The sequence below is a fragment of the Callorhinus ursinus genome, unplaced genomic scaffold, assembly GCF_003265705.2.
Source record: "Callorhinus ursinus isolate GAN/ISIS: 27379988/994484 unplaced genomic scaffold, GSC_fseal_2.0 scaffold41, whole genome shotgun sequence".
Lineage (NCBI taxonomy): Eukaryota > Metazoa > Chordata > Mammalia > Carnivora > Otariidae > Callorhinus > Callorhinus ursinus.
This window is the reverse complement of record NW_027397103.1, coordinates 9,927,162-9,952,323: the sequence shown is the minus strand read 5'-3', so window position 1 is coordinate 9,952,323 and position 25,162 is coordinate 9,927,162. Positions and strand designations below refer to the sequence as shown.

Genomic DNA, 25,162 nt, shown 5'->3' with positions numbered 1-25,162 from the left:
GGTAATGGGTTTTGACAGGCACGGCTGCAAATTGTTCCCTAAGAAGAAAAGGCCCCCTAGCGAGGGGGCGGAGCCGTGGAGTTGCAGGCGGTCAGAGTTCCGGACCTAGACCACCCCCCACCCCGCCCCGCCCCAGCCACCTGCCGGGGTGGGTGGTACCTCTCTGTGTCTCCTTGCAAGCGCTAAGGAGCCTGGAGCGGCAGAGCAAGGTAAACTCGGCGGTTCAGGGCTAATCACGCGCTGCTTTTCCCACAGCAAGGAAATCAAGGCCCTGCAAGGAGAGCAGGAAGAGATCACTCTGCTTTTGGGTCTCATCAAGTCCTCAAAGAACTTGGATCTGAATGAGAAGAACTACATGGAGCTGTGTTTCCTGCGGCAGACCAAGGACGACTATGAGGCCCTGATTAAGTCAATGAAAGTGCTGTTGGCAGAACTGGATGAGAAGGTGTGGTCCTTCCCTTAGAGGGTTAACTGGAGCGCAGGGCAAGGGAAGGAGGTGGGGTGGAATGGGGGGAGGGGGGTACCCATGATACCATAGGCCAGATCTGACACCCCATATTCTAAAGGTGACTGTGTTTACTCTGCCACCTTGTGACCCCTACTCTCCCAGGCCATTCCTCCACTGTGTTTCCCAGCACTTCCCCACTCCACTTAGAGTAAATTCCCAAACCCTTACTGTGCCAGTCAGGAGAGGTTAGATTATGCTAAAGTATCACCCCTGCTCACCACTCAGTGGTTTAAAACAATAAAGGTTTCTTCCCCATTCATGCTATGTCTCTCATGGATTGGCTGTGGGCTCTTTTATCTTCTCATCCTGAGACCAGGCTGATGGGGTATCCACCATCTTGAATATTGCCAGGTGTTGTGACAGAGACAAAGAGAGTTCTGCAAAGTCTCACACTGGCAATTGAATGCTGCAGCCTGGATGTGGCACATCACTTCTGTCCATGACCCAGAGGCTCAAAACTGTCTACCAAATCCATATATACCCCAACTGCCCATCCCCCAAATAGTCAACTCTATCCATCCACAAAAGTGTCTAGGAAGTGCGTGTATCCAGAAGGCAAAGAGCTAGAGACATTTGCTGAACAGTGTTAATGGTCCTATCCCTTACTATGGCTTGAGAGGCCCTGCATGATCTAGCCCCTGCCTGCCCCTCTGTCCTCAACCCATGTCATTCCTTCCTCAACTCCTCTCAGCGAGCTGCAGAAGACTTCTTTTTTTTCAAATATGTGAAAACTGTTCTTACCTCAGGGCCTTTGCACATGTTCCCTTGATCTCTGCTTCTTGCCCTTTATGGCTCAGCATAAATGTGACTTTCTCAGGGAGGCCTTTTCTATACCTTTTCTCCTGTTTAAAGTATATCCCCCTTGCATTATTTAGGTTCCTGGCCAAAAACAAATAGTACACTCAGTAAGGTACTTTTGAGAAGAGTTTTATGAGGCTCTATTTACAAGGGTGTGAGCACAGAGTAGGAACATTGAAGCACTGTAGGGTTAGCCGCAGTGGGCAGGGCAGACACTCTGGAACCTGAAGACAGAGAGCAAACCAGGGGGAATAGATACCCCAACCTCTGTCTTCTCACCCACGGGCTCCCAGTGCAATGGAGTCCTCATGGGCTCCTTCCGGGTCAGCCTCATGGGACCCAGAGCAGGGTGCGTGGAACAGAGTGGAGAGTGAACCTCAGGGGGCAAACCAGATCTCAGCACACTCCCTTAACTCCTTTCATGACACCCCATGGCACTTCCCTCATAGCACTTCTCCTCGTGGTAATTATACTTTAACACAGGTATCATCTGTCCATAGCCTGTCACCTCTAGGAGGGCAAGGACCATGTCTGTTTTGGTGCCCTCTCTACCCATCCTGTGCCTGTCCCAGTGCCTGGCACATAGGAGGTCCTCAGTAAATATTTACTGACTGAAAGAATCTGGAAATCTCATTCCATCTTTCCTCTGCTTCAAACCCTTCAGTAATTTCCTATTGTTCCTAGAGATGAGGGCCAAACTCCCCAATGTGGTTTGTTAGCTCTGCTGCCTTGTGTCCCTCCTGCTTCTCCCAACTTCTCTCCTGCGCCCCCCTCCTTTGTGTTCCGTCCACACTGGCCACTTTCATGAACCCATAGTGCTGTCTCTCACTTGCAGGCCTTTGCACCTGCTGTTCCCTCTGCCTGGATTGCCCTTCCCCATCTTCTCTGCCTGGGGAGCTCCTATTCAACCTTCAGGTCTCAGCCCAAAGGCTGTTTCTGCCGGATGGTTGTCCCTTCATTTCCTCTCCAGATGCCCCTGCTGTCTGTGTCCAAAATACCTTACCTCTTCCTTTTCCCAGGACTAACTGTGCTTTGTAGCTCATTTCCAGCCCTAGTGTTGAGGTCGGGGACCATCATACTGTCTTGATTGCCTTCATACCCTTAGTTGTCTGGCACAGAGCAGGTGTTTAATAATTATTGATGAATGAGTATATGAATGAATGAGAAAGGCAATAACAGTGAAGAAAGCAGAAAATTGAAGAAAAAAATGGGGATGTGGGTCCTCAGAAACAGTAGGAAAAGGCAAGCTACTTTTTAAAAAAGATTTTATTTACTTATTTGTCCGAGAGAGAGAGAGAGAACACAAGCAGAGGGAGCGGCAGGCAGAGGGAGAAGCAGACTCTCCGCGGAGCAAGGAGCCCAATGCTGGGCTTGATCCCAGGACCCCGGGATCATGACCTGAGCCGAAGGCAGACGCTTAACCGACGGAGCCACCCCGGTGTCCCAACTACTTCGGGATCCTCAAAAGAATATGGCACTCACTGCCCTGTACAGAAATTTTCTTTGCCCAGTTCCATCCCAGGGTGGGCAGGTCCCAGAATCCCCTGCGGCTGTGCCCACCACACAAACTCCAGAGCTGCTCCCTTGCAAGAGGTCCCTGGAGGCAGGGACCTCACCGGGCCCTGCCTGACCTCAAAAAGCAAATAAGCCTGTGCCTTTATGCTGAAGAGAGCACCTCACGTAGGCGATGCACTCCTCGGTGGGCGCAGCCTTGGCTGTGTCTCCTGTCGGGCAGAGGCCTAATTACTCTCCGCGTCACAAGAACAACATCTGACACAAAGGTGCCAAAGGGACTAGGAGGCTGAATTTAATCACAGGAGCAAAAGGGAAGTGCTGACACACACCTTCCTTTGTCAAGGAGCTGGAACCTGAGGTCTCTGAGTCAACTCAGGGGCGGGCACGAGGAAACGCTGCAGTCTGGAGAGGCTGAAATGAGGTTGTGTTGAGGGGCTGCCTGTGCATAGCACAGGAGAACCGAGTAGAACAGGGACCTGACTTGACTTGATCCAAAGCCTGGCTGCTGATATCACTCATACACAGTCTTCATGTGCCTTACGAGATTGTGTGAGACCCAGCGGTTCCCTTGATGCCTGATCATCTGAGCTGCCATCTTGCTTGATGTACCAGTGAGGATAGATTGGGCTGTAGGTAAAGCAATTCTTGACTAGAAGTGGCTGGAAGGATAGAAGTTTGTTTTTCTCACAGAGTAAGATGTCTATCTGGAAAAAGGTCATCCCAGGGATTTTTTAGTAGCTCTGCAATGATAGGTTGGTCTTTTTCTCTCTGATCCTCTTGGTTGGCCCTCCCCTCATGGTCTCAAGATGGCTGCCAAAGCTTAGCTGGTGTAGCTTCTCACATCATCACATTCAGTGACATGAAGAAGGGATGAGGGGCTGGTTCTTACATGATAGCCTCTCTTATGGGGGAGAGACTGTTTCACAAAATCTCTCTAGCTGGTTTTCCCTCATTGGCTAGGGCTAGAGCATATATCTACTTCTAGGCCAATCACCGGCAAAGGGAAGTGAAGAGACAGACTGTCTCTTCTTATGACGCTTTTTTAGGAAATGAAACTTTTTCTAGAAGCTTCTCTAGCAATCACACCTTCTGAATTCAGAGGCCCCAAGTGGTTTAGTCCAGCCCATCCCTGATGAATAAATCATAGGCAAAGGGGTAAAGTTGCCATGGTTGGTTTGGATCAGTCTTCTGGGGTGGGATGGGTGTTGGGGCGGTCAGCCACCCACCATGTCCCCCACAGTTGTGGTTGTTGTCCCCTTTTCCAGCTACCTGGCTCTGGACCACTCTTCTGTCTTCTGCTTGGCATCTCTTGCTGCCTAAGCCATCTTTCACCAGTCTACTGTGGTTCCTTCAAGACCTTAAAATATGGGTATAGACCAAATTGGTGATCTTCAGGACAGATTGAGCCTGACAACATGAAGGCTTTGGCCTGTTCAGTGTTTAAAATTTATTTTAATTAGTGTTAACATGTTAAAAATTGAGAAATTTCATGAAAAAAAAAGTGGGTATCTGGCTTCTCTTCAAAAAAAAAAAAAAAAAGACTGAAAGATCTGGCAACATTGGGCCTGATTTTCCAAGGGGCAACTGTACCTAAATAGTGTTGTGGTGACACAAGAGCTATTTAGCCACTCTCTACTTCTTCCTAACAGACTCCTGAAGAGTTATGTTTCCCATCCTGCCTTGCAGCTAAGGGGGGACAATAAAATTTAAGGGGAAGTTTGTTGGGGGTATCTGGGAAAGTTTTGCCTTCAGATTTAGGTTCCACCCCTTTACCCATATTGCTTCTTCTTCCTTCCTTCCTGGAACATGACTGTGAAGGCTGGTGCTGTGGTAGCCATTTTTTGACCATCAGGGAAAGGCCAGGTGAATTATAGAGATCTTGTATTTATTTCCCTGAGTTACTGAACTTTAAGCCAGCAACCTTTATGGACAGAAAGATAAACCATAATTTGTTTAAGCCATGGGGCACCTGGGTAGCTCAGCTGGTTAAGCATCTGACTCTTGCAGCTCAGGTCATGATCTCAGGGTTGTGAGATTGAACCCCTCAGAGGGCTCTGTGCTCAGGGGGGAGTCTGCTTAGGATTCTTTCTCCCTCTTCCCCTCCCCCCAACTCACGCATGCACTCTCTCTAAAATAAATAAATAAATCTTTAAAAAGCCTCTGTTTAGTTGCACTTTCTATAATTTGTAGTCGCATCATATAAGCTGCTGCCCCTTAAGGCAGGGTGTGTGTCCTCTAGTTTTCTATACTCTCTACCATCCTGTATTGTCTTATAGTGCATCCACTTTACTCTTTTATGTCACCTGCTTGGCCATAGTTTGCAAACTCTAGTATAGATTTTTCTCTCAGTGTTCCATGGTCATAGCTGAGACTGTGCTGTATAGACTTCCTGGAGGTTTGGGGATAAACAAAGGAAACTAAATCTCAGGGATGCTAACACAGGACCCCAGAGGAGACTGCTCCCAGAATTCATCAGCCCAAGCTCAGCACAGGGGTGCCTTGCTCCCAGCTGGAAGCAACCTCCATGTAGCTGACAAACTTTATATTTCATTACACCAAGCATTTAACCTGCCTCATGTGGAACTTCTCCATTCCAGAACAGGAGCTGGGCTTCAGACTGTGAATTCAAGCTACTACCTCCAGACAAACAGGGACATATCAAATTGCTTAAAATGACAGTGTCCCCACCCTTCACCCACCAGGGTTCCAAAACAAAGCCTCAGAGCTTAGTCTCACCCCAAATCCTAAGAAGATAAGGTACCTCTGACACATTAGGACCTGGCACTCACCACTCTTTACAGGCACTTGTCTTCAGGTAATAGTTCTATAAACTTCTCTAGAACCTGCTAGGATTTAGCACTAGCCAGCTGCTTCGAGATGGGGCTAACTATTGGGCAGGTTGGATGGATGTCTGCCTGGGTGTGGGCTGAAGCCATATGGCGGGTTGGTTACGCACACTGTTGGCGGTGTGAGGAAATGACCTGATCCACTGGTACTTGTATGAAAAACTATAGAATGAGTTCTCTGGGAAGGTGATGGTGGGTGTGTTTGGGTTTGGAGAACTTGGCCGGAGCTACCAGGGTAGGAAAAAACACCCAAATTCTTTCCTGCCAGCCATGGCAAGAGTGTATTTCACTTATTTGAAGTCAGAATCAATTATCCTAAGTGCATGGTGTGTTAGGAATGCTTTTGGCCACAGGGGATGTGAAACCCAACCAAAAGAAGCTTGAACCAAAAGGTGAGTGAAATTCACAAGCACAGATAAAGCAAAACCTCTAAATTGCCTCATTTTACCCCAAACTGGCTAAGATTAAGTTGAGTTGAGCATGCATTCAAGAAAGAAATTAAAATTCTACTGATAGGGCACCTGGGTGGCTCAGTCGTTAAGCGTCTGCCTTCGGCTCAGGTCATGATCCCAGGGTCCTGGGATCGAGTGCCACATGGGGCTCCCTCCTCGGGGGGAAGCCCGCTTCTCCCTCTCCCGCTCCCGCTGCTTGTGTTCCTGCTCTCGCCGTGTCTGTCTCTGTCAAATAAATAAATAAAATCTTAAAAAAAATAAATAAAATAAAATTCTATTGATAGGAAAAGAAAGAACATTGCAGTTTTTATTTTAGCACGCTTACGTTAGTGAACTGTAAAATTTGTACCTGTACAGATATTAATTTAACACAGCTGGGGGTTCTCTCTCTCTCTCTCTCCTTTCTTTTTTTCCAGATTGTTCAGATGGAAAAAAAAATTATAAACCAAAAACAGATCTTCACAAAGATACGGGAAGCCAATGACCCTCGGAAACTGCAGAAGCAGATCCATGTTCTGGAAGCCCGTTTGAATCTTGTACGTAAGGGGTTCTCTGCAGCTTTGCAAACAGCTCTTCCTTCTCTTGCTCAGAGTAGAGAATGATGTCTATGGAGCCTTTAGCAGAACCTACGCATCTTGTTCGTTGACTCAGGAGAAGGTGAACCAGTGGTGTTCACATAAGCCAGGCAGCCTTTTAGACTTACCACCCACCCTGCTCCACCCACTCTGTTCCATTGTTACCCAAGGTGCCTTTCGCCTTCTTGCTCTCTGCACTTTATGCACCATGCTCTTGCCCCCACCCCCTCTATTCCAATCCCCCACCCCTCCTGGGATGCCTATTTTTAGTGCCTTGACTTAAAAACTCTTGCTTATTTTTAAGAAGCAGCTCAAATATTACCCTTCAGCAAGCAGAATTAGTGAGACCTTCTTCCCCCATTGCGATCTGCTCACGCCTCTATTAGACCTAGTGCTTTTTGGTTGTTGTGGATATTGTCTCTAGGAAATATTCAGCATAGACATGTATAACTTGATAAAGAGAAAAGTGGTGTTTCCTAATCACTTTCAATTTATAGTGACCTTTTGCATTAAGGAGGATTCTCTAAATTACAAACTGACTTACACAAAAAAGAGAATAGATTGGCCATAGAACTGAAAAAATCAGGGGCAAAAAATTCAGTATCCACCTTCAGGCATAGCTGGATCCAGGTGCTCCAAACATGTCTTGAGGTTACTTTCTCTGTCCATCTCTCCTTTGGGTGGAAATGGCTTCATTCTTGGGCTGCCCCCAGTGTGAACAACCACCAGCAGAAAAGGACTATCTCTTTTCTAAGAGTTCAATCACAAGTCCCAGGGAGGGTTCCCATTGGGCCGTCTCGGGACAAGTGCCCATCCCTCAACCAATCACTGTGCTCAGAAGAATGGAATACATGGACTTGAGTCACATGACTACCCTTGGATTACTCCCCCCTCCCCCAAGTCAAGAGAGGACAGCCCTATCCAACAATGTGGACTGAGAGCTGAGAAGAAGTGGTAAAAAGCAAAAAGAAAGGAAGAAAGAATGCTGAGCACATACAAACACGTTCCAGTCTGACTTGTGAAATTACAGTTCCCACAACATAAGCCAGGAGAGAGGGCAAGTGAATTGATTTGGAGGGAAGCCTGTCAGTGCCTCACTATACAAAGCTCTTAGCTTCCCCCAAACTCTGACCCCCAGGCTTTAATCAGGGATGGTTGAAGTTAATTGGATCTGATCTCTGTCTCCCCAGTAACCTGGAAGTGGACTGAAGGCAGGGCCATGTCCTTAATACCTACACACAGTGATTTGCACCCATGCCTCAGAAGGTCTAGGATGTGTGTTAAAATGCAGATTCCTGGTTTTGAGTCAGAATCTGTAATTCTTTAGACTCACTGGTTTTGAATCCGAACCTGTAAGGCTTAGACCCAGGCATCTGCTCTATTAACAACCCCAGTGAAACTGAAGCTCCCTTGGTTAAGAATCATTAATGCCCAGCACAGTGTGAGGCTTGGAGTAGGTACTTGGCAAACATCTGTTGATTGAATGAATGAATGAATGAATGAACGCATGCATGATTTAATGATGACATGTCTATAGAGGTCTGCTTTTTTATAATAGATCTATTCAGAGTTTCTATTTCTTCCTGAGTCAATTCGGTAGTTTGTTTCTTTCTAGGAATTTGTCCATTTCATCTAAGTTATCCTAATTTGTCGTTTTACAGTTTTCTTAGTACATTGCCTTATAATTCTTTTTATTTCTGTAAGGTCTATAGTAATGTCCCCTCTTTCATTTCTGAGAGGAGTGCTGCTTCTTTACTTCTCAAACGGGTCCCCTTTCCCTTCTTCCCTGACCAGGTCTGGCTGTGCCTTTTAGTAGATTAGGTAGCTATCTCTAAAGGTTATTTCAGGGTCCCAGAATACCCCATGACCCTAAAGCCTCCCCCACTTACTCAGTGGGGCCTGAAAGTCCTCCCATTTTTATCCCACAATTAGAGGATGGGTAGCATGTCAACAGCCCTGGAGTAAAATTCACACTAAAGTACAAATGACTGATAACCAATATCTTCTTAAGGGTAAGTGGAAGGCCCAGAAAGAATAAGAATGACTCTGTTCCTGGATTTCCTTCCCTTGTGTGGTGGCCACTGACACATCCTACAGAGGAACCCAGGGCCAGGACTAGGGTGAGGCAAGTAAAGAGCCCAGGATGCAAAACTGAAGGAGGCACTCACTCTTAGGCTCATGGAAATGCAGGGTTGACTCTGGGAGAGTGAGTACCTTCTTAAATTTTGCATCCTGGTGGTCTCCCTTGCTTTCCCCCTTCTCAGCCTTACAGAAACCTAAAGTTTCTTAGAACATGCTTTGAAAACCTCTGATCAAATCTGCCTTATATCCATTGGGAATATTTTCTGTCATTGTTTCTTTTCAGTGTCTATGGGAGCACTTTGCATAAAAAACTTTTTTTATTAAGATAAATTTATTAAGATGTGCAGAAAGGTGGAGGGAATAAAATAATGAACACCCACATACCTATCACTTAGATTTAATCATTGGTAACATTTTACTATATTTGTTTCACCCTTCTTTCCCCTGAAGTATTTTAAGGTAAATTACAGACATCTTGCTATTTCACCCCTAAATACTTCTATTTGCATCTCTAAAAATCAAACATTTTCTTCATAGCCACCAAATCATATCACACCTTACAAAATTAATACCATTTCCTTAACATTGCCCACATTAAAATTTCTCTGGCTGGCCCCAAAGTGTCTTTGTAAAGTTGGAGCCAATCAAGTTTCTACCTGATGGTTAGGTCTCTTAAATTTCTTTAGTCGACAGCAGTGGTTCTTAAGCAGAGATGATTTTGCCCCCAAAGGGACATTGTCTCCAAAAAGAGACATTTTTGGTTGTCACAGCTGGGTTGGGGGCTGTGCTGCTGGCATTCAGTAGGTAGAAAGCAGGGATTACTTCATTAACACCCCAAAGCACAGGACAACTCCCCACCACAAAGAATCATCCAGTCCCAAAACAGTGCTCTACAACTTTTCCCGGCCATCAACCTGTTGAAGAGTCTGAGTCTTCAAGGAATGTGATACAGAAAGTTCTACCTTCTGGATTTGGCTGATTGTTTCCTTATGGTGTTTTTTCCTGTTTACCTTTTCCTCTCTCCCCTGCCATTGCTAAAAACTGGAAGTTAGGTATAAAAGAGCTTGAGACATTTAAAATTCAGGGGCTGGGGGGTGGGGGGAAGAACCTTGCACAAGACCACTTAGCCCTTTGGTGACCAACTCAAGCCTCTCACCCAGCACTTCAGCCGCTGTGCTGTGGACCTGCGGCCAGAGGGTGGGAGAGACTTCCCCACCCTCTGGCTGCCTTCTGGAAGCCTGTCTCGTGCCCCAGGAGTGAGCTCAGTTTTGAAGCACAGCCCTGCCCACAGGTCACTGTGCACTTTGACAAGATGCTGACCGCCAATGCTAAGCTCCGGAAGGAGATTGAGGACCTGCGGTACGAGAAGGCTGCTTACGACAATGTGTACCAACAGCTCCAGCACTGCTTGTTGATGCAGAAGAAAACCATGAATGTGGCCATCGAGCAATCTGCCCAGGCCTATGAGCAGAGGTGGGCTGGGTGGAGACCCTAGGGGCAGAGATGTCTCTTGGCCCCCTGCTGAGCACCTCTGCCCCTGGGCTTTATGTCTCGAGGGATCTTAAATGATCATCATCACTCTGAGCACTGACTGTGTGCCCAGCATGATGCTAGGTGCTCTGAGTATTATTTCAACCCTCACAACTGCCCCAGGGGTTATATCCCTATTTTATTACAGACCAGGATACGAAGGCTTAAAGCTGCCGAAATACTCAACCTGAGAGCTAGGTAAACGGCGGATGTGGTAGGGCTGAGATTCAAACCTCTCTGCTATGCCGTCTCCTCTGGGTGCCCCAGCCTCTAGTCCTGGGGTCTCTCACTCTGGGTTATCTCCTGGCCTCACACTCGTAGGGGCAAGAGGCATATAGTTGGGTTGTGAAGAGCATAGGTTTTGGAGTTGGAGAGATCGGGGTTTGAATCCTGGCTCCATCACTATTATTATAGGACCGCTTTGGGGGTTAGTGAGAATTAAATAGTATATGTATATAAGGACTGGCTGGGCCACAGTAATTGACAAGTGCTGATAATGATGAGGTGGTGGTGGTGGTGGAGGTGATGGTGGTGGTGGTGGTGATGGCAATGGTGGTGATGATGATGGTGGTCGTGGCTGTGGTCATGGTGGTGGCGATGATGATGATAGAACGATCTGTTCCTGGGGATGGTCTAGAGCTGGCAGCTCCTGTCATTCAGGTAAGGAGGGCTGTTCATCTGCTCCCAGAGCCTCCGTGTGTAAGAGAAGTGATGGTCACTGGCAGCAAGTCCCTCTGGTCTGGCAGGGAGAGGGGAGGGTGAGAGGGGAGCCTCCGTGCCCTCAGAGCCTGTACCATCTTGCTCAGGCTGGGAGCCATGGCGCGAATGGCCGCCATGAAGGACCGCCAGCAGAAGGACATTTCTCAGTACAACCTGGAGATCCGAGAGCTGGAGCGTGTCTATGCCCACGAGACCAAGCTCAAGTCCTTCTTGCTTATCAAGCTGAATGACCGTCTGGAGTTCGAGGAGCAGGCCAAAAAGGAAGAAGGTACACTCTCCAGGCATTCTTTCTGGCTCCCTCTCAACTGAGGCGGCCCAAGGCCTTCTGGAGGAGGGTTGCCAAATTTAGCAAATAACATTATAAGATGTCTAGTTAAATTTAAATTTTAGATAAACAGTGAATAAATTTTTTAAATGAAATAAAAAGTTATTTGTTGGTTATCGGCAATTAGGACATGATGATACTTGAAAAAAAGACACGGTTCGTCTGAAATTCAAATTTAACTGGGCAGCCTGTATTTTATCTGCCAATCCTAACCCATAGGCTGTGTCCTTACTCTGAGGCTCCTCTTCTGTTGTTTGGGGGAAGAGACTTGGGTGTCGGGTCCCCAGGACTCCCCCCCAGGTTTGGTGACCCGCTGGGAAGATTCACGAGATTCAGCCCGTAGTGACGCGCACGCCTAGGCAGTCGGGGCACGGAGCACACGCCAACAAAGAGGAAAGGCACATGGGGCACAGGCTGGAGGAACCCAGGCACAAGCTTCCAGAACCTTCTCCCAGGGCAGTCACACAGGACATGCTTAACTCCCCTAGCATCTCCCTGTGACATGTATGAAGAGGTATCTACTAGGGGAGCTCATTAGAGCCTCAGTGCCCAAGATCTCACTGGGCGCTGGTCACATAGGGGTCCTCTCCCTGGCATACCCCAATTCCAGCCTCCTGGAAGGAAAGCAGGTGTTCAGCATGAACCACACACACACCATCTGCACAGCCTAGGCACAGTGAGGCACTCCTAGCGTTTAGGGAAAGTCTGATATCCATGTAGGGAACTGTTTACCATCTAAGTGCCCAGGTACGGCCACATGCCAACCTTGCAAGAAGAGCCCTTTCTGTGGAGAACAGTCTGAGGGCTGTTATTTTTACTCTCCCCTGAACAAACTGAAAAATCTGAGCTCTTTGGAGAACCCCCCCCGCCCCCACCACACACACACACACACACACACACACACACACACACACACACACACACCAGGCGACTGCATTTGTGCTTTGGGCTTTTGGCATTTCCCATCTTCTCATGCCTTTTCATTTGGGACTGTGGTGTTGCAAAAAGTGTGTTTCTGAGAAACCCCACCTCTCACTCTCTAAATAACAACAGGTAAAGGAGTCACATGGCCAGATGTGCCTAGGAAGATCTAAAAAGATCTTTGTGATGGCCATTTGGAGGTTAAATCAGAGACAAGACTGAGTTCGGGAAATGTGGGGCTGTGGTAGGCATCAGGTGGGAGAGAACAAAACTTGGAGAACTTTCTTGGTTCTAATTCCTTGAATTTGCCAACGTCTGAGCCTGCCAGCAGGTTCCCTTGACCTTCACCCCGCTCAAATATCACCTCGTTCGAGAGGCCTTCCCTGGCCACCCAGCTCCCCCATCACAGCATCTGATGCTGCCCCTCTGTGACCTGAGCCACAGTGTGGTGATGTACATCTTCTGTTTACGTGGGTATCTCCTTTTCTTTCCTCTTTTTGTCTGATTCCTCCACTAAATGCTCCACAGGGCAAGGATTTTGTGTCTGCAGAGCCCAGCACAGTGTCTGGCACCTCGTAGATGCTCAATTAAATATCTGTGAAGCGACTAAGGAGTAAAGCGCTTGCCCCCACTCCTGAAAAAGTCTAGCCTCCTCCCCAGGGCACAGTGACAACATTATGGAGCATGTCTCCCTGCCTGGCACTGCTCTGAGTGGCTTCCTTTCAGATTCATGGTTGCTGGCTTTTCCTTCCTAGCTCTCAAGGCAAAGAAGCACAGGAAGAAGAGCATGGGTGACAGTTTCGAGAGCTTTGAGGTGGCCCACCTCCGGCTGCTGAAGCTGACCAAGGATGGGAACCTGAATCAGCTCATTGAGGACTTTCTGGCCAAGGAGGAGAAGAACTTCGCTCGGTTCACATATGTCACAGAGCTCAACAATGACATGGAGACAATGCACAAGAAGACCCAGAGAATCCAGGTGGGGGCGGCTCTTCTTTCCTATAGGCCTGGGACGTGCACACCCTCACTGCAGCCTTTCTCAAAGCGGGTTCCTCAAAGCACACCTTGAGATGCCCTGTAAAGAGGGCCTCGAGGTCTAATTGGTTTGGGAAACACTATATTTCTTCAGGGATCCCCCCTTCCATTTTAACCTTTCTGAAATTAGTATTTGTCTTCCAACTGATGCAAACACATAATGTGGTCCTGCCCCCACACCCCCAATAGTGACATTTGTAATCCATGGCATGTTCCATAATCCAGGGTTCAGTAAACTATAGCCATGGCCAGATACAGCCTGCGGTCGGTTTTTGTACAGGCCATGGGCTAAGAATGGTTTTTACACATTTAAAGGGTTAAAAGAAAAAAAAAGAGGATATAGGCAAGAGAGATCATATGTGGCCTGCAATGCCTAAAATATCTCTCTGGCCCTTTGCCTTAAGAGCTTGCTGACTCATGTTAATCAACAGCTTCACAGAATTGAGGAGAGATGGTCAATCCATCTTGAAGAGAATTGAGGTACTTGAGCATCATAAAGGCTCTGACAAGTCCCGCAGTAAAGAAACCTATGTACCTTTGTTGAGTCCATAATTTCCCAAACTGAATTGGCTCCTTGGGCTACTTACTCCCCAGAACACACATAAACAGCCTTTGGAACTGTCTGCATAGCATAGAATCTAAACTCCTTAGTGTGACACTCAGGCCCCTTCAAAAATTTGGCTTCAACCTGCCTTGGCAGGTTCACCTCCCCTCATGACCCCAAAGGCGCCCTCCACAGCTGCCAGTCTCAGCTGTCCTCTGAGGCTTTCCTTGTCCCATTTCCTCCCCCACCTCCTGCTTTTCTTCTGATGAAATACTGCTCGTTAGTCCTGACCCTGCACAAATGTCACCACCACTGGGAATTCATTACTCCTCCCTTGGAGGTCCCTGTGCTGTTTGTATGGTGAAAGGAGCCACTTCCTTTTGCAACGTCACTGTTTCCTGAATATGGAGCAGGTGCATTGGCCATGTGCAAATAGCTAGTAGCCTGAATACAGGTGAAAACATTTTAATTTACTAGTTGTGAGTTAATTTTTATGAGGAGTAGGACAAATATAGTTTGCAAACTAGTGATTTAATTACTTAGGGTGATAAGTAATAATAACAGTAAACATAATACAATGAACACAATCTGGCTGATTGAAAGAAAACTATTAATAGACAGTAATCGAGAGTGATAGGTAATAATTGTACAGGTGACATGCGAACATGATAGGAATGAAGGTGGTGGTATCAGGGTGGTCATGGGAAACAGATGGCGTGCCCCAAGTGGGTAAATAGAGGTGGGTTTTTTAAAAAGGGACTATTTACAAAGGTTTAAGGAAATTACAAGGGGAAAGTGCAGGACCAGCGAGAGAGGGCTCCAGAATAGGTGTGAGGAAGGAGCTGTTTCTGGAATCAGGAATGAGGTGTGTGGAGGAGGGTTTCTCTGTGTTTCTCCTGGAGGGATTGTGGCCAAGCTAGTGACCTGCCAAGTTCGGTGGGTGGGGAGGGCAAGTGCCCCCAACCTCTTTCCACCCACTAATCTCCAGCTGGTGCCTCCCTTGGGTGAGACCCAAGCCAGGGGACAAGGGAGCCCAGAGCCGTAGCCCCTGGGGTGTGCAGCAGAGGGTGGGGAAGAGAGGCAGGTAGATTTGGGGAGAAATGGAACATGTCCAGCTCAGTGTGTGTAGAGGAGATGACGGTGGGGGGAGAGATGAGCTTGAACAGCCCTCTGTCTCCCTTCTGGAAGGTGATCTTCCAGGGGACAGGCACAGTTGTGTATTCCCTCTGCTTTCCTGATGCCCAGGATGGCCCTGCACACAGTGGGAGGCACCAGGAAATGGCTCCAAAACAATAACTGACCTTGACCTTGCCATTCACCATGAGGATAGTGTCCTCTCCTTCGGGCACACAGACTGTCTCTGTCAGGACCAGTGTGTCTGATGACAGATGGCCACTCCTGCCTTGTCTGGCCTCATTCTCCGCATCTGTAGAATGACCTACTTGGACTAGAGCAGTACTTTCCAAACTTCTGTAAAAAAAAAAAAAAAAAAAAAAAGAAATGAAATAAAATAAAATAAAGTAAAATAAAGCTACAGAACATTTTCATTTAAAGCCAGGTTGTGAGGAAACACGGTAGAGAAAACAGGTAAAACGGAGCAGCTTTGGATGAGCGGGTTGGGGTGTGCGAGGGGTGGCTGGAGGGGTTGCCTGGACCCTTACCTTCTTGTCTTCTTGTGGCACCTCTGCTCAAACTACGGTTCAGGTAAGAAAAATATATAAATCCAAAACAATTAGGATTCTAACAGCTGACTTCACCCCCTCCGGAGAGAGAGCCGGGGTCAGAGGTCGTAACTGGTTGAACCCCGCTCTCATTCTTTTGCTTGGTCTCCCCTTCCCCGCCAATTTAAAAATTATTAGTTGCCAACATTTAAAAATCAGGATATTCCACATGAAAACCTGGATTTCTGGTTTCTCCTGGAAAATCCGATCTGACGACTCTAGCCCCGCAGGCTCCACTCTGAGCTGAAGGCCCCTCGCTCACATCCACCCATACAAGCTGGGTGCCGTCCGCTCTTGTGTCCGCCGGGCCGGGCAAGCCTCTGGAGCTTCTGCCTCCGGTGTAGGCGCTTCGCCACTGCCCTCAGGTGGCCATCTTGAGTATTGCATGGAAAATCTTTGGACGCGGAGATCTGAAGGGTGGAAGAAAGATGGATGGTCCATTTGGGACCTGGGAAGTGGGCAGGTCATTTTCTAGCAGACAGCACCTTCCTAGTCCCAGTGGGATGACAGGGACAGACTATAGCAGAGGGATGTGAGGATGCTAGTCAGAAACTGACCCAATCAAGAAATGGTTCCTAAACAAAATTAACCTTGATCTTTGCCACTCCCCATGATGGTCTCCTCTCTCTAGGCTACACAGCCTGTCTCTGGCCTTAGCACGAGTGTATCTGATGAAGGATAGGCAAGCCCATGATCTCCCTGGGCTTCAGGCTCTCTCTTAGTAGGATGATGTTTGGACCAGAACAGTAGCTTCTGAGCTTTTCTTTGAAGTTATAGAACTGTGTCTTTTGGGACTTAATACAGCTGGAAATGCCTGCCGAATAATTCCTGAAAACATTCGTTTCTAGTGAAAATGCTTATATTTTAAAAATCTTATAAGAGAAGGATATGCTCATTATAGAAAATTTGGAAACTACTTAGGGACTGAATTTTTTAAATCATCCATTTTCCCATTCCCTAGGGATTGTCATTGTTGTTATTTTGATCTATTTCCTTCTGACTTCTTTTTTTGGGGGAGGGTGATGCCTTTGAAACTTCACATAGTGATTATCCTATAGCATATAGAGAGTTACATATTTTTTAAAAGATTTTATTTATTTGAGAGAGAGAGAGTGAGAGAGAAAAGCAGACTCCCCGCTGGGCAGGGAGCCTGATGCAGGGCTCGATCCCAGGGTCTTAGGATCATGACCTGAGCCGAAGGCAGATGCTTAACCGACTGAGCCACCCAGGCACCCCAAGAGTTACATATTCTGATTGCAAAAAATGTTCTTTTGGTTTTGTTTACCCAGCAAGTATTTATTGAGCACCTACTATGTGCCAGGCACTATTCTAGACACTGATTATGGCACAGGGAACAAAACGACAAAAAGTTCTGCTTGCTTGGAGCTTCTATTTTGGCAGAGAGAAACAATAAACAACAAGCCTAATAAATACATAAATTATAGGGTATATTAGAAAGTGAAAAGTGGTGTGGATAAAAAGAAAAAGTACAGCAGGTAAAGAGGGGTTCTGGAGCCAAATGAGGGCACGGGAATTTGAGAAGCTAAGATTTGAGCAGACTTGTAGGTGAGGGAATAAGCTGTGCAGATCTCTGGGGGATGAGTGTTCCAGGCAGAAGAAACAGCAGTGCAAAGATCCTGACGCAGGAAAGGTGCCCATTTATAGTACTGGGATCATTCTAGACTGTTCATACTGTTTTGAAAATCCCCCCCCTCCGAAATTCATCATAGACACCTCCCAACATTTTCTATGTTCTTTTTAATGGCTTCTGGGGATGTGGATGCTCTATAGTAGAATCATAAGCTACTTCTTAAAAATGCAGATTCCCCAAATCCTATCCCATACCTACAAACCTAGATTCTCTGAGAATGGGCTAGGAATCTGCATTTTTAACCATATTTTTATTTGAGACCCATTCCCCTCATGATATGAATGTGCCATCATTGATCTAACTGATCCACCATCAGTAGACATTTAGGTTGTCCCTAACTGGGGGCCATTATACTAATAACATGACAGACAGCCTTGAGTAGTCACTTTGCCCACATGTCCTACTATTCCATGGGACAGATTCCTAGAGATGAAATTACTCAAAAGGTAGCCTTTTCTATTTGGACACATTGTTCTAGCCCTAGGGGTTCTTGAATCTGGTCCCTGGATCAACCAGCAGCAGCAGCTCCTGGGAACTTTTGAGAAATGCACATTCCTGGGCCCCACCCAGAACTACTCGCCCACAACCTCTGGGACAGGGGCCCGGCAATCTGTGTTTTCACAAACCTCCAGATGATTCTGATTCATGCTAGAATTTGATAACCCCTGCTCCGGAGCTGCCTTATGTTCATTATAGTAGCACTAGCCATGTGTGACTATTTAAGTGTAAATTCATTTAAATTAAATAAAATTAAAAATTAGCTCCTCGGTGGCACTAGCCACACTTCGAGTGCTCAGTGCCTAGGAGGGGCTAGTGGCTGCAGGACTGGGTGGTGCTGAGGCAACACTGCCACCATTACCGTTCCACTGACTGTGCTGTTCTAGACAATTCTCCGAAAAGGATGAACCTCCCACCCACCCACGCCCTCATCCTCCTTTTAACTAAGAAACATCAGGGGCACCTGGGTGCACAGTCATTTAAGCGTCTTGATTTTGGCTCAGGTCGTGATCTCAGGGTCCTCGGATTGAGACCTGCGTCACCTTGGGCTCTGTGCTCAGTGGGGAGTCTGCTTGAGATTCTCTCTCTCTCCATCTGCCCTTCCTCTCTCTCTTTCTAAAATAAAAATAAACAAACCTTAAAAAAAAAAAGAGAGAGAGAGAGACATCAGAAAGAACCTCCATGGGCATAAGAGGGGCCCAGGGGCTTGGGGGCTCTCAAAACAGATAATTTAAATCCTCATCATCTCCTGAAGGCACAGGCTCAGTTTTAGGTGCGGTGGGAGGGGAGCACCAGCTTTTCCTTACGGTCTGGTTCTCTCATGAGCAGGATGAGATCATCTCCTTGCGATCCCAGCAGAAATCATCCCATGATGACAACCGCTCCGTCCTGAGAGAAATGGAGGTAACACTGGGGTGGGGAGGGAGGGACATGGGAGTCTCTGTTGTCTATCAGGCAGCCTGTCTGGTGGTTCTCGAGAGGAGAATATGGTATCTGCCGATGAGACTCTATTGGCCTGGCTCGTGTATTGACATGTCCTGAGCCTTTGTCTCGGGCCACCTCCGCTACAGATATTGCTGCAGAATTTTGTCCCTATAGCTTCTTTGTCCATTTTAAAGACTCCCCGACTTCAGGAAGCCTAGCCCAGGCACTTGTGCCTATAACTTCGTCCCAGGCAGAGCTCTGCCTCAGTATTTTTTTCTCTCCTCCTTGTGCTGGCTGTGGCCTGCTCTCAATCAATTAACAGTTATTATGAACATTTGTTGAGCAATTACTACATACCAGATGCTGGGATAAGCGCCTTGCTTCTATTATCTCATTTAATCCTCACAACAGCCCTATGAGGTAGGTGCTATGATCTCTACATTGTACAGATGAGACTGAGGTTCAGAGAGGTAAAGTCACTTGACCAACATTATGGAGCTGGGATGCTGTATAAGAGCTTTGCATTGTATTTAGTTGCTGATCACAAGGAACCAAAGTAACAATGGCTTAAGCAAGGTAGAATTATTTACTTTGTTAAGAAATAAGTTTGGAGGGGCGCCTGAGTGGCTCAGTCGGTGAAGCGTCTGCCTTCGGCTCAGGTCATGATCCCAGGGTTCTGGGATCGAGCCCCGCATCCGGCTCCCTGCTCGGTGGGAGGCCTGCTTCTCCCTCTCCCACTCTCTCTGCTTGTGTTCCCTCTCTAGCTGTCTCTCTGTCAAATAAATAAATAAAATCTTAAAAAAAAAAAAGAAATAAGTTTGGAGATAGGTCCTTCAGGGCTGGTCATGATGTCACCAGTGACCCAGGCTCCTCCTGTTTGCCATCTTTGGTGTGTGGCTTACATTCCCAAGGATGCCGCATGGTTGTATTGTAGCTGCCAATGATCCAGCCATCGCATATATGTTCCAGGCAGAAAGAAAGTCAGGGAGGCAAAAACAACAACTATGCTGCCTGTTGGGCAGCTTAAAAGTTTCCTTCCGTGAAGACTCAGTCAATGCCTTCTGTGTTTACATCTCACTGGCCATCTCTATTGCAGAGGAGGATGGGAAATAGAACTTCCGCTGGGCACATTGCCACCCCAAATACAATCAGGAGTTTGTTGTTAAGGTGTAAGGGGAGAATGGATAGCAAACGTCTGACAAAGATATGAACCCAGAGTGTGACCACACAGCCCTGCTCTAATCCAGTAGTTACGGCCCAGGAACTGTCCTCCTGGGTCATTATCCTTTCCTTCTCTGTGACCTATTTTCTTGGCGTGCACCTGGTTATCGGGATGGCAGTGCCATTCTCTAGTAGGCCACTGGGAGGCAGCAAAGCACAAGGCACCCATTTTGCCCCTCTGGCTCAGAGAGGCCTCTCCCAGGAATTAAACTTCCAGACAGGTCCCCAGTCCAAGGAGACCCTCCTCGAGCTGCGCACGTGCTTGGGGTCCCATGTCCTCAGCTTCAGGGCCACCCAGTGTCCAGATGCTTCCTTGGGGCTGGAACTGGTGCTGTTCTTCATCTTGGGGTTTTGAAGGCCTCAAAAGGGGCACACTGGGGAGGCTGGTGGGGCAGCCTCCAACATCTCCTCCACCTCTGAAGTCCCTCCATCCCCTCTTTGTTCCTTTGGTTGTAGCATGACTTCTGGAGGCCTCTTTTCAAATGAAAATACTCCACACAGGAGAATTTGTCTTAAAAGCAATGGGATCACAAGAGCCCTTGTTTCTTACCCCCTGCTAAAGACCGTTTACCTCTGTTCCAGTCTTGGAACCTTTCCACACACCTTCCATTCCATCATCTTCTGCTCCTCTGGGAGTAGTGGTGGCACCTGTCCCTTAACAGGAGGGTTTTGCCTAGGAGTTTGGCAGCCAGGCCCTGGGAACAAATGCTTGGGTATGACTCTCAGAAAAGTCACTTCCTAGCTGTGTGACTTTGAGAAAGTGACTGCACCTCTCTGAGCCTCTGTTTTCTCACCTGTAAAATGCGGATAATGATCATCCTCACTGCAGCGGGCCGCGGAGGTTCTGTCAAGTCATGCACGTACGCGCTAGGCATGCTGTGGGCAGAGAATTCTAAACGTAGCTATCACTGGGGTTGTCCTGTAAGTCAATGAAACCTCAAAATCACCACCGCCTTGGGCCTAAATAACTGCTCAAGAGATAAAGCTCAGGTCAGGCACTCAGACTACTCAGTAGATGAAGCTAAACACAAGTTTGTTTTTCTTCTCTGACCTCAGTATTCCTCATCTGGAAACCGAAGCAGTTGTGAGGAGGTGTTGAGGTGATGTGTGTGAGGTGTGTGAGGTGCTGTCACCACCACATCAGGCTCTCCGTTTAACCACGGGATCCCCTAATGCACCTGGAGATGGCAGATCTTGCCACCACCGGAGGTCTCGCAGCCCCGGGTGCTGGGCACAGAGGAAACTGCCCGGCGTGGCAGTTGAGTGACAGTCCAGATCTTGGCTTCCTTCTCCAGGCTGTGTGCTTTGGAGCCTCCGTTTCCTCACCTGGAAAATGGGGGGTGTGGATAGGACTGACCCTTTGGGACTGTTATTTGGGATGATGCATATGGAGCCACGGGGAATGGCTCCTCACAGGGCCTGGTTCACCTCAGCAAGCCAAGGACTCAGAGGGAGAGACAGGAAGTGACCCAAAGCTCTCACCCCCGAGCAGGGATTCTCAGCCCGGGGCTGCAAATCAGATTCTCCTCGGAGGCTTTAAAATTCCTGAGGCCAAGCCTGCGCCCCGGAATCTCTGAGGCTGGGGCCAGGGCAGCAGGTGTTTTGAAGCTTCCAGGTGATACCAATGGGAAGCCAAGATCCAATGGACTTGCAGGGTTTCTCAAATTTCACCGTACATCACAGTCACCTGGAGGTTCATTAAAACACACGTTTCCAGGCCCATCCCCAGAGCCTCTGAATCAGGGTCTGGACTGGAGCCCAAGAATTTGCATTTTGAACAAGTTCCCTGGTAAAGCCGATGCTCTTGGTCTTGGGACCCCACTTTGAGAACCACTGGGCTAGAGTGATGTGTTTTAAACTGCAAGTGGTAAAATCAGTTTGTTGGATCAAACCAGCATTTAAAAATAATGAAACAGAACAGAAAAGATTAAAACACACAATGAGAGCATTGATTTGTGAAACTTTCACTTCATTTGATTAGATAATACACATAAACACACACCCATACGCACATGTATGTATGTATGTATGCACGCGTACATTGGGCCGCAGTATAAAATGTATTCCTTCCTGTGGGCCACAACGTTAAAAAAATGAATCACCAGCTTCCAAAAGATACTGTAATCCTGGGGCGCCTGGGTGGCTCAGTCAGTTCAGCATCTGACTCTTGGTCTCAGCTCAGGTCTTGATCTCAGGGTTGTGAGTTCAAGCCCCACTTTGGGCCAATGCTGGGTGTGGAGCCTATTTTAAAAAACATTAAAAGTAAAGCAATCCAGTACACATATAAACACGTATATATATTGTAAGTGAAACAAAATGTCCATTTAACAATATTTCCCCTCTTTACCTGTAATGCATACTAGTATTTTCTCTTCCTTTCTTTTCTGTTCTATTTATTTTCTTTCTTTAAAATGCTGATTGAGGCTTAATAAACTGATTTTGCACCCCCTGAGAGGTTTGAAAATCTGTAGTTCAAAGACCCTGTTTCCAGAGGGTCCCAAACTCCCATTGGCACAGAAGGTCCTCATTGGGGGTGGGGAGCTGAGCCTAGGGTGTCAGTCTGGCTGATGCAGGGTGGGAATTGGGGTCTGTTACCAGGAGAAACTGAAGAAGACCACGGAGGAGGCAGATATGTATGAGAACAGCTATAAGGAAATCAGCAAGACCTTGGAGTATCTCAAGAACTCGGTGGAGAATCTGTTTAAAAAGATTAATTGTGATACCACCACAATCCTGGGGCACTTGGGGGAGACGGGGAAAATCACCGACAACAACCTTCCACAGTACCTTGGTGAGTCAAGCTGGGGCCCGTTGGACCATTAGGAACCATTTCCAGAGCTTTCTATGAGCAGGCACGAGGACTTGTTCTTTGGGTGGCGGTGAGCCTAGTGGTGAAGCATGTGGGCACTAACACTGGCCTGCCTGGGTTCAAATCCTGGTTCTCCTCTTACTAGTTGTGTGCCATTGGGCAACTTTCTGAACCTCTCCATGCTTTAGTTTTTTTCATCTAAAAAAAAAAAATGAGGAGTAAACCCAATGCCTACCTCATAAGGTTGTTGGGAAGATTAAATAAAATTTAATTTTAGTGAAGCTTTATGATCATATCAATAGAGACAGAAGAAGCATTTGACAAATTCAACATCCATTCATGATAAAGACACTCCACAAACTAGAACTGGAAGGAAACTTTCTTAACCTTGAAGGGTGTCTACAAAACACCTACAGTTAGGGGCGCCTGGGTGGCTCAGGTGGTTAAGTGTCCATCTTCAGTTCAGGTCATGATCCTGGGGTGCTGGGATCAAGCTCCACATAGGGCTCGCTGCTCAGCAGGGAGTCAGCTATCTCCTCTCCCTCTGCCCCTCCCCCCTGCTTGTGCTCTCTCTTTCTTTTAAACAAACAAACAAACAAACAAACAAACCTACAGCTAACCTCACCCTTGAGGGTGAAAAACTGAATGTTTTCCCTCTAAGATCAGGAATAAGGCAAGAATGTTTGCTCTCACTGCTCCTATTCAATATCATAGTGATGGTCCTAAGCAATACAATAAGGCAAGAAAAAGAAATGAAAAGCATACAGGTTGGAAAGGAAGAACTAAAGTGTTCGGAGCAGTGCCTGGCATGTAGCAAATGCCTATTTCACACATTTCTAGCCATAACCTGAGCTCAGGATAGAGCAGGAGGGATGCACCTCCACAGATCAGGACAATTTGGAATGAACGGCTTGCACAGCTCTTAGAATAAAACCTGTGGTTCTTAATACAATCTGTGTTTCGGAGTTTCCCATGATGCCCCCTCCTGCCAGGTTCAGTGATTTGCTAGGAGGGCTCACAGACTCAGCACATGGTGGTACTTGTGGCTATGATTTGTCACAGCAGAAGGATAAAAAGCAACATCAACAAAAGGAAAAAGGAGCCTGGAGTGAAGTCTGGAGGAAGCCAGGAGCAAGCTTCCAAGGGTCCTCTCCCAGTGGGGTCACACAGGATGTGCTTAATTCCCCCAGCATTGAGTTGTGACAATATAGGTGAAATGTTGTCAACCAGGAGGAGCTCATTAGAGAGACTGTGTCCAGGGTGTGGAAAATAAAACAGGTGTTTAGCAGAAACATGTTTTGTATACACAGTTTAGGCACACTGAGCTGCTATTATCAGTTAATGATGATAGGAACCTTCCTGAAACCCAAGTTCCTGGATGCCAGCCTGGTGCCAACCTGGGAAGCAGGCCTTTCAAAGAAGAGGCATGTATTGAATGGAGCACTGGGTGTTACACGCAAACAATGAATCATGGAACACTACATCAAAAACTAATGATGTATGGTGATTAACATAACTAAAAAAAAAGAAGAATAGCAGTCAGGACTGCTGTGTTAACTTCTTCCTGCCCACAGCCTATCGGGTTCTGCACAGCCTGGCCCCTGCTTCCGTTTCTCAACTCCCTCGTCCTACCCTTTGTCCCTGCTTACCACTTCAAGTCACACTCTCCTATGTATTCTTGCTACCCTCCCCTCAACACATTCCCACCTCAGGGCCTTTGCACAAGCTGTTCCTGGAATCCTTGTCCCAGTTCCTCCTCATTCTCAGATCTCAGTTTATTTTTTTAAGATTTTTTTAAAAATTTATTTAATTGATAGAGAGAGAGAGAGAGACAGCGAGAGAGGGAACACAAGCAGGGGGAGTGGGAGAGGGAGAAGCAGGCCTCCCACCGAGCAGGGAGCCCGATGCGGGGCTCGATCCCAGGACTCTGGGATCGTGACCCGAGCCGAAGGCAGTCGCCCAACCAACTGAAACAACCAGGCGCCCCTCAGATCTCAGTTTAAATGTCCTTTCTCTAGCAAGGCTTCCCTCCGCTGCCCCACCTGTAGCTGGTCTGCCCCCCCACACACACTATTATTCCCTGTCATGGCAGCCCCTTTATGTAGCAGTCACACAGTTTGTCTCCATATACAGGTGGCTCTCACTCTCTGAATCTATGAGGTTTTTGAGATCTGATAGCAAGTTCCAGATGCAAATATTTTTGGTTCCCGATTTTCAGAAGAATAGCCACAGTACAGGTGGTGTAAGTTTATTTAAAACATTGTATCCAAGTCCAGTAGTTACCTAATCCAGATAATGAGCATCTGTATAGCAAGGGATATGTTTATCTATTTGTTTCCTTGTTGAATTTGTCTTTCTTTCCATCTTCTTCACATACACTGAAACTTATGAGCTTCAACAGGTCAGGGACTGCATCTTGTCTTCGTTGTTACTGTTACCGCCGTTGTTTTTCCCCCGTGCATCTGGAGCATCCAGCACTGCGCCTGGCAT

General features: G+C 47.2%; 1 protein-coding gene across 4 annotated transcripts in view; it reads left to right on the top strand.

Moving 5' to 3' along the window:
• CCDC63 (coiled-coil domain containing 63) overlaps positions 1 to 25,162 on the top strand; it is a 48,003-nt gene that overhangs the window by 7,092 nt on the left and 15,749 nt on the right. For all 4 annotated transcript variants that reach the window (XM_073880952.1, XM_073880953.1, XM_025889773.2 and 1 more), the window contains 7 exons: positions 256 to 445; positions 6,536 to 6,655; positions 10,068 to 10,249; positions 11,113 to 11,294; positions 13,028 to 13,248; positions 18,547 to 18,621; positions 22,462 to 22,654. In XM_073880952.1, coding sequence (XP_073737053.1) covers positions 256 to 445; positions 6,536 to 6,655; positions 10,068 to 10,249; positions 11,113 to 11,294; positions 13,028 to 13,248; positions 18,547 to 18,621; positions 22,462 to 22,654 — 1,163 coding nt within the window. The remainder of the gene's footprint in view (positions 1 to 255; positions 446 to 6,535; positions 6,656 to 10,067; positions 10,250 to 11,112; positions 11,295 to 13,027; positions 13,249 to 18,546; positions 18,622 to 22,461; positions 22,655 to 25,162) is intronic.